General features: G+C 39.2%; 3 protein-coding genes across 3 annotated transcripts; 2 read left to right on the plus strand and 1 right to left on the minus strand.

The window, feature by feature from the left end:
• Nucleotides 1-323: 323 nt before the first annotated feature.
• On the plus strand, nt 324-948 carry Cbr-nxt-1 (the record flags this gene model as incomplete). Its single annotated transcript, XM_002639535.1, has 5 exons — nt 324-368; nt 413-561; nt 634-701; nt 745-869; nt 916-948. The coding sequence occupies 5 exons, from the start codon at nt 324-326 to the stop codon at nt 946-948; spliced, it is 420 nt and encodes a 139-aa protein (XP_002639581.1).
• A 186-nt stretch (nt 949-1134) lies between these two features.
• On the plus strand, nt 1135-5836 carry Cbr-cogc-3 (the record flags this gene model as incomplete). Its single annotated transcript, XM_002639533.2, has 16 exons — nt 1135-1222; nt 1271-1371; nt 1517-1585; nt 1636-1800; nt 1848-1996; nt 2041-2125; nt 2177-2268; nt 2531-2674; nt 2726-3050; nt 3097-3257; nt 3305-3539; nt 4343-4539; nt 4584-4716; nt 4765-4911; nt 4960-5067; nt 5645-5836. 16 exons carry the CDS (start codon nt 1135-1137, stop codon nt 5834-5836), a joined length of 2391 nt encoding a protein of 796 aa, XP_002639579.2.
• An 849-nt stretch (nt 5837-6685) lies between these two features.
• Cbr-syp-4 lies at nt 6686-8852 on the minus strand (the record flags this gene model as incomplete). Its single annotated transcript, XM_002639532.1, is given in 10 exon segments — nt 6686-6951; nt 6998-7126; nt 7205-7784; nt 7829-7861; nt 7864-8027; nt 8083-8366; nt 8432-8454; nt 8457-8599; nt 8645-8741; nt 8787-8852. Coding segments are annotated over 10 exon segments (1785 nt in total).
• Between the last annotated feature and the right edge of the window lie 664 nt (nt 8853-9516).

Genomic DNA, 9516 nt, shown 5'->3' on the forward strand with positions numbered 1-9516 from the left:
AAACTATGCGGCAAAACCGTGCCAGGGTTGCAAATTAGGCTCCGCCCATTTTTCCTCCCAGATGGTTCTTCACACTTTTTGTTTTCCTCCCAGTTGGTGTGCTCTCGCCCATTGAGGTACGGTCTTGACACAATTTCTCTTTTTTGCTCGTCAAATAGAATGCCCGCTACGCATTTCGTGGCGATTCCTTGCTGTCCGCAAACACCAACCTCTACGAATGTTCGAAAAATTTCATATATTTCTTTCTTCGACATATTTTTCTTTCTCCAACTATTTCTTCAACTTTTCTACAATCATCAAATATCTAATTGAGTGTATCAAAAATGGCCATGAAAACTACTCAAGATATCAATAAAGACGACGAAGAGGTACGAAATGTTTCATTGAGTGGGCAATACAAATTGTGTTTCAGTTGTGCAAAGAAGCAGAAAAGTTCATGCAAGTATACTATGATGTTATGGATAGAAAACGAGAAAAAATTGGATTTATGTACGCCACCATCTCGCAATCCAATGCCGTTTGGAATGGAAACCCTATTAATGGATTCGACGATATTTGTCGGTATGTCTCATCTATTTTTGATGGCCACAAGAAATTTTCTGAAAGACTGAGAGAAAACTGAATGGTTTACAGCTTTATGGCAGCTCTGCCAAGTACACAGCACAACATTCAATCACTGGACGCTCAACGACTTCCTGAAGGTACTGATCTCAATTCGAAAAGAAAGGAAGAAAACGTTTTCAGGTGTTTCTGGAGATATGTCTGGTGGCATGATTCTGCACGTGGCGGGATCAGTAACAGTCGACAGTGATGCTCAGAGAGCATTCACACAAACTCTCGTTCTCGGAGTGGAAGACGGGAAATACAAGGTAATTTTATAGAACAGAGTGCAAAAAAAAACAAATTTATTTTCAGGTGAAGAGTGATCGGTTCCGATATGTCGATTGAATAGCGCAATTGCTCCAGACCTGCGATCTCTCTTATCTATGCTCAATGTTATCCTCTTGTTTTAATTTTAATAAATGTTGATTTTACTTGTTTTCATGTTGCACCTCTATGGTTCAATCCACAACTTGATATATCTTCTTTTCTACAGTTAAGCAAAAAACGCATTAAACTTAACTATATTTCCAGATGGATATAGACCACATAAAGACTGTAGAAATACTAGCTGCAAAAGCATCCAGTTGGGGTTTGCCGGAAGATGTTACTGAGCCTGGAGGTACAAAACTCACTAAGAAAAGTATAAGAAAATTTATTGATATTTCAGCCCATTTGGAAGAAGAAGAAGATTTCGAGTTGATTTCAGCAGGCTTGGACAATGTCAAGAAACGAGAGAAAGAATTATCTGAACTTCAATTTTCACCCGAAGTAAATTTGAGCTTTTTACTCGACATGATTTTTGTTTAGTTTTTTATGGACCCTGAAAATAGTTTGAAAAAAAAACACAAAATTCTGTCCGGTCTTGAAAATCCTGAAAAAAGCTCGGCCAGGTCAGTTATTATATAATTTCCAGATTACTGTTATTCGTGCGAACATGAAGAAATATCGAATCCTTCAAAAACAAATTGATCTTTTGAGAGAGGTACACACCTTTTTTTGAAACGGAGGCTAACTAATGTTACGGTTTTCTAGACAATGGGAGAACTTCGGGAAGCGTATGAATCGGTGTCAAGTCGAACTTGTTCTTTACACGATGCCTGTGATCGTGCTCTTGCCGAGCAAACTTCGCTTTCAACAGGTTCCCAACTCATAAAAACCAACCTATACTATTTCAAGCAAGCTGATGTGATCATGAAGGTTTTGGATAACCTATAGAAGAGCTTCTTGACGTAATTTTACTTCAGAAACTGTCTGTTGCAAAATTAATGGTAACCGGTCACTCGTTTGCTGCTATTCTTGTTTCTATCGATGAATGCCTAACTTACTTACGCGGGCATCCTGAATACAAAGAATCAGAGCATTACATCTCGAAATTCGAACAATGTTTGAGCAGGTTTGGAACTCAATGAGCAAAAATATCGCTACAATCCTATTCAGAGCTATGACATGGGTTCGTGTTGCCGTTCTAGCTGAATTGGATACTTGTTTCAATGATGTCAAAGATAGACAAGCGCAACTTGATGTAATCACCTCCTATTTAATTTAAACACATGCAATAAATCCTTCATTGTAGGCAGACTATGAAAAAATCGGTCGTGGTGGGCAAGATGAGGACACATTCGCACTGCTGTATGGTGTGTTTGCTTCGAAAGCGGCAGTAGTAAAGTGAGTGTGCGCCCGAGCGGTTACATTCTTGTTCTCTGTGCGAGACACTAAAGTTCGATGCCACTCCACGGGCAGTTTGAGTTGATTCGCTCTTTATTGATGGAGCTTGGGTCAAATTACTGTCCGAAAATGATAGAGAAGAAGATCTAATCAATTTGAATTGTCTTCCTTATGAAGATGATTTATCAATAGTCTCTTCCCACACTTCAACTGTTTTATTCTTTATTTCCAATTTAATGTCCTTACAATTTTTCCAATTCAGAGCATCTATAAATGTGGTGGAACAAAGATTTGCGGTTGTTCCGGAGTTTGAGGAAATGCTCGCCGAATGCCAGTACGCCTACTTTGCTAAAAGACATCTCCTACTCGGTCCTATACTTGAATCTACACTGTCTAACTTGTCCACGTGAGTTTCTTCATAGAATGCTCGCAGTTCTGTAAAATCTAATTTGTCCAGGACCCACGCTGAGTCTACCTGTCGTTTGACCAGAGATGCCTGTACATTCATGCTGAGAACTTGCGATGATGAGTACCGCCTCTATCGTCAATTTTTCGTTACTAGTAATGGTAATGATGAAAGAAAATCATCTATGGACGGAAGGATTAGTCCGGCTATGTCCACAATCACATCGGTTTTCACTTCTACTCATCCTCCACAGCAAGTTCATCCCTTTGAAACTTTCGCAGAGCAAATGTGTCGTACGTTGTATGATATGCTCCGTCCTCGTATTGTGCACAATCCGCATTTGGAGACGTTAGCCGAATTATGCACAATGATCAAGGTGAGGGCTGTTCAGATAGATTAAATTAATGTTGAGTTCAAAACAGGTGGAAATGATTGAAAACCGCTGCTCTCCACAGATGGTGGCATCGATTCTTGGTGATGACGCCATACAGGACCCTAACGTAGCAGGACTGAACCCAAGAGCAGGTTTCGTAGCCGTAATGGGTGAACTGGTCGGAGATATTGCTGAACGTATAGTTCACAGGTAATATCGAAAACCATCAATTGATAGTACACAACACTTGTTTACAGAGCAGGGCTTTACGCCCAGAGCGATATCGGTGCCTATCGTCCTGCTCCCGGTGATATTGCATATCCACAAATGCTTCAAATGATTCGAAAAATTGAAAACGAAGAGAAAGAGAAAAATCAAAAAGGTGTTGAGGATAAAGTAGACACAGCAACAGCCATTGATCAACACTGTTTGTGGTATCCAACAGTTCGACGCACTGTTCTCTGCCTTTCGAAAATTTTCCCATGCTTAGATGTAAGTTGGATTTTCCTTAAGCTTTTATTAAATCCAGAAAATTATAGCCTCTCTATTAAAAAAAAAAGGTTGCTACATATCAAATCATTATAGATTGTCATTTAGTTAAAAATAGCTTCCGTGATATTACTATCCGACAATCGCATTAGCCAAGTCTTTGATAACTTCATCCCTTAGTTTCTTCACAGTTTTTTCAATACTATGTTTCATTTTCTTCCACCATCCAAGTTCCAATCTATCGATTCTGCCCTCTTCATAGATATTTTTGGAAACTTTCTCCTGAATCGACATTTCGGAATATAGGTTACCGTCTGACTCTGGTTCCGATCTTGTTAAATAGTCGGCATTTGTCCTTTTATTATAATAATAAGTATCAATCGATTCAATATCCTGAAAAATTATTTGATTATTAAAATCACTTTTTTTCACAAACTGTTTCTTGGTTGATATTTGATACTTCTGTAATAGGAGCATTGATAACTGTTTGAGCTAAACAGAAGACCAAGAATACATACCAAAGGAGCATGTTCATTTACTGAATTTCAATCTGAATCGTTAGAAAATCAAACGAAGGTATTTTGACAAAGAAGAACATGCTGCTTTTATACAGGTTTTGAAAGCGACCTACAATTTTGATTCATCCTGCTCATATCATGTTGTTTTTTATGTTGAAATAGCATAGTCAATTTTAACGCGTGCGTATGCTCAATGTGGTTCTTATCATGTTTATCCCCAACTGTAATCTTTTCGCTCGACCAAGTTCATGGCTGCGGAAGAAATTTCGACACTGTTTTTTATTTCAGATAGGTGTTTTCCATTCACTTGCTCGTGATATGCTCTTTGCTTGTATTGAATCATTACAAACTGCATCAACAGCCATTCTTTCCACTCCTGTTCCTGCCAAAGGATGGAGCAAGAAACTGGACGCCCATTTGTTTGTCGTCAAGCATCTTCTCATTCTTCGAGAGCAAACAGCTCCTTATCGACAAAACGTTTTGAGGTGGTGCGAAAACAGTTGAATATGTTTATAGCCAGAAAAATTAGTTCCAGGTCAGACGCACTGAATACAAAGGACTTCTCGATCGACTTCTCAAAGTTCACAAATGTTTTGTTTGACTCGAACGCGAAATGGTTTGAATTGAGCACGAACAATACATTACTGGAGCTTATCACGACGGTAGGTTATTTCAGCATAGGTCTGTCGATACCAATACTTTAATTCCAGGTTCCAATAGAAATGCGCGAGCACGAAGGAGATTCTCGTCGCGTTCTTGATCAACAACTGAGAGCTGCCACTTTCCGTTTGGCTCATGAAGCCTCTCAACTCATGATTGGTGCTCTGGCAGAATGGATTGATCAAGCTGAGGATGAGGTGAGAAAATATTTGGGAGAACCTAATAAATAAACAAGTGTTGTTCAGAGATTGCAAGACGGTTTCGATTTGAAAAAGAATCCAAAGCTGGCAGCAAGTGTGCTCAAGGATCTAGCAGCACAGGCATACAGAAATGTGGGAACCAAGTTTAAAGAGGTGGGTTTTAAAAGTTTATTATAATGAATATAGTATTTGTCAATAAATTGAGATCAGTTATGAAAAAAAAACATAAATCAAGAATGACATGTCCAGCCGCGGCAAACTGTGAAGAATCCGTGACTGGATCTAACTCCATTGTCATGATGGACGACATGTCCTCCTCCGTGATGATGTTGAGTGTGACCGTATCCATTATAGGAATGATATGGATTGTATATTTGATTAGATAAGACTTCTGGAGTAGAATGAAACATCTGGCCGAAGGATGACAAAGCCAAGACTAGCCATAATAATACTAAACGCAGAAATTGCATTTTTTGATTAGTTTCGATTTGAACGTTTAATCTTTAAATAGTACGGAAATTGTAGGTGGAGTCATCCTGATCATTTGATCGAGCGTCTCCTATTCCCCCTTGGTTAACTGTGTAAATGTGTCAAAAATGTTCAAGTGATTGCGTGATTCTTGTGAAAAAGCAACAAGAATCTAACCGTGACTAGACTGACGTGACTGTATAGAATTTGTAATTATCGTTAAAGATGTAGACGACTTAAATGAAGAAAAGCTTTTTTACAGATTCGCTACGCCTACACTTTATACATTGGTGTTCCTGAAACAGAAGCGATTCTTCTGTCTCCTGTCCGGAAACGTGTAATTGATGTTTTCACTCGTGTGAACTCTTTCGCTTCGAAGACATATGATGAAGAGTCTCGTGCTGTGGCTGCTCTTCCAAACGTTCAGCAGCTTGTGCTTATGCTCAACAAATGATTGTATACTTCTGTATTTATTTATCGATGTTAACACATTTAATTTATTTATTGTAACCCGGGTTTGTTCTCTGTTTCAACCTTTCTGCCTGTCGACGATGTATGTTCAATTGTGATGTTAAAAAATAAATAATTCGGGGGTGCTTCGATTGCAACTGTCTATGTGTAGTTGTGCTAAATTGTGATAGGAAATATGGATGTTTGATTTTCGAACAAAAAAGATGATCAACGATTCTCATGGCCATGTGTTGGAGACGATGCTGATGATGATAAAATCATCTTTTGGTTAAAACAACTTCCGATCTATTTATCATGATGAATGAAAACGAGAACTGACGAAAAAAGCGGAGAGAGGACTCTTCGCGAACAATGAAAAAACAAGAGAATCTTTGTTGCTATCACCAAGAGAATATTCGGATAAGCCTAGCTTCTTCGGATTGTTTAGATTCAGCTTAATGATCGTCTCGACATATTTGCTACACTTATCTTACACCTTGTTACTTTTGATGTGCGCATTTCAAGTGAACGGTCAACAACAAACCGGAGAAGTTAGTCTATTTCCTCCAGATATGTGGCACCATCACGTTCAAAATCCATATCATACTTACTACAACGGCTATCACCATAATGGAGGTCAGGTATTAGATCATAGGAACGATCGAGTTCGAGCAAGCTATGGACACTTTCACACCTGTCATGGTTGGACTTGTCACTCCGACATCGACGATAATTCGAATTCTGAATGATGTTTGATTCATGAATTATTCTCTAAAAAATTATCTTTATGATTGAACATCAGTCATAAACGAAATAAATGACACAAGATTAATGAAACATGATTAAATAACATCTAGAAGTTGAAGAAGGATGTACTATTTCCACCAGCGTCAGAAGCGCCTCCTCCTTCGTTGTCTCCGTCGAAATTGAGGTTGAAAGAAGTATCGCCACCTCCGCTCCCCGCGGCACTTGCTCCAAACCCAAACGGATCTGAAGCGTTAGTGCTAGAAGTTGATCCTTCTTCATCTCCACCACAGCCGAGAAAGTCGAAAGCGCCACCAGATCCATTGTATAAACCGTCGTCTCCTGCCCCGATAGAACCAAAATTGAAATCAAAGTCTAAAAAAAAAAAACTTTAAGAAGTACAGGCATGAAAATGACTTACTTCCATCGGTGTCGTTTTCAACGCCGTTTACATCAGAGCCAGCTCCAGATTTAGTGTTCCCAAAAAAGTTGAATGAAAAATTGGTACTGCGGTTTGACCCGTTTTCACTCAATATATCATCTTCATCCACTCTCATCGGTGTATCGGTAACACTGTCTCCATTATCTCAAATAAATTAATATTTCATAAACTTATTTTTTGACTAACCGCTTTTATCGAGTATTTTTAGAGCGTTCGACTTCTGAACCTCAACTGCGGGTTTATTTAACTTCGGGAATTCGAATGAAGAAGTAACGGAAGAATTGAGTTTTTCAGAAATTTTCTGTGATTTTACATCCCCTTGTTTCGTTTGTTCCTGACTTTCTTCCTCCATCGGTTCGACTTCTTCTTGGTTATCCAATTCCATTACATCTATGGATTGATCCGTTTGCTTCTCGATCTCTTCGCCTTGATCCACTGGTTCGGGGCTTGGATCCCTCGGTACAACTCTCTGCGTTTCTACCACACTTTCTCGACGTTTGGGAGCTTGGTCCACAATTCGAGGAATTGGTGCGGTCGGAAACACGGTGATGTCTTCCAGGAGAGATCGACTGGTATTAATTTTCTCAGCACTTTCGTTCTTGCTATGATTTCTCTCTCCGTCCCCTTCAAACTCTTCGACTTCCATTTGATCCGGTTGTTGGATGCTTTCATTGAAAGAAGTAGACCTCGATGAAACCTTTTGCGAAGTGTTTAAGTTCACTGGCGGAGAGAGATCGTTTTTCTCCGGCGATTTTTCCTTTTCCATCTTAAAAAAAAGATGATCCCTTATATCAAATCATAAAGAGTTACCGATGCTAATACGAAGGATCTATCAAACTGCATTTTTCGTCTAAACTACCACAAGCTCGCCGACTTTCTTCTTCATTCTTCAATCTTTCCAAATTGGTCTTGCAACTCATCAGTTTCGGAGATAACGTTTGGAACAGAGTATAGTGTTTCGCACACTCAATAATTGTTTTTTGGAATGTTTTTTTAGATTCGGCTTTCACTGAAATTTTATTGCAACTTTGTCGTACCAAAAGAATTGTTGAAAAAAAACTCACATGTAGACGTTTTAGTTCGAATATCTTCTGCGAGATATATCTTCTCCGATCTAGACAAGTCAACTTCTTTTTCCAGAATACTTTTATCTTCTTCAATTGTGCGCAATTGACCAACATCGGTAGAGTTCTCCAGAAGTCTCAGAATGCAAGCGTGTTTTGTGGATAATTCTAAAGCTGACTTCTTTGCGTTTTGAAGCCGTTTTTCGTAAACATTTCTTTCTCTTCGAATTTCAGCGTTACTCGACTGCGTTGCCTTTCGCAAGAGGTCACATTGAGTGTAGTTCCTGAAACCTCGATTTTTCGAAACTATGATGGACTCCAGGTTTTTTATTTAATGGGCATTCCTTACCTATTAACATCTAACTTTTTCTGTTAACATGACGGGCGAGTTCAGTCAATAAAAACCTCTCCTCCATTACGGTTATGGAAGTCTGATAAGTCGTTTTCAAATCTTCGAGAAGCTTTCCGCTTTGCGCTATTTTTGCACCTTCTTCATCCAGCGCATATTTTCCCTGAGCTGTAACCACCAGTTTTTCATCACCGCTTAACATCAAGTTTATACCTTCTGCTATCATTTTTGTGAGCATTTTCTCCAGCATTTGGCTCCCTTCAGCGTTGATCAAAGAGCGGTCAATAAGCTGAGTGGATTGACGGAGAAACTGAAAATAACGACAAAGTTCTGAGAACTACCAGTTCATACCAACCTCGTGGGATCGTAGAATCTTCGAATTTGTTTCATTCGGACGTTTTTTGAGACTTGGTAATGACATATTATTCTGGAAAAAAGCTTTTTACTAATTTCGCATTTTCACTTGAATAAAATCATAGCTGATAGTGACACTTACCGTTTTTTCGTTTAGAAAAATTAGACACAAAATTCATTCGAATTCATTCGACCGCATAGTTTCTTACTGTAGCCGGCGAGCCTGCGCATCCAACTAAACGCTTTATTCAGCTGGCCAGCGCTGCGGAATTATTTCGAAACTGGAACCTGAAAACAGGAAACTAGACAAAACAGATAAAGCGGATAATCCTGACAAGTGTTTACACTGTTCACAAAGTGCCGAAAAAAGTTGAGAAACACAGCTTCTCCGCATTTATCACAAATTTCTGGACACTCTGGGAGAAAATGTGTCTGCGTCTCCGCCGTTTGTGTGCTATTTAGGCTCTCCGCTTCGATATCGCTACCGTATTCAGACTGCAAAAAACACTATCTAACCTTTTTTTTCTCAGACAAGCATAATACCCTCCAACCCCTTCTAAAGGTTCCCTCTAACCACGCAACGACACTCCGCTATCCCGCTCGGCGCGCGCACAGTTTAAATTTAGTTTTGAGCATACTTGTAACGGGCCGGGTCGAGGCCCGGTAGCAAAAATTTTGTCATTTTGAGCCAAATTTGGACCTCTCAATAAAATTATCTCCATACTTGAAAC

Source organism: Caenorhabditis briggsae, assembly GCF_000004555.2.
Source record: "Caenorhabditis briggsae complete genome, chrI, whole genome shotgun sequence".
Lineage (NCBI taxonomy): Eukaryota > Metazoa > Nematoda > Chromadorea > Rhabditida > Rhabditidae > Caenorhabditis > Caenorhabditis briggsae.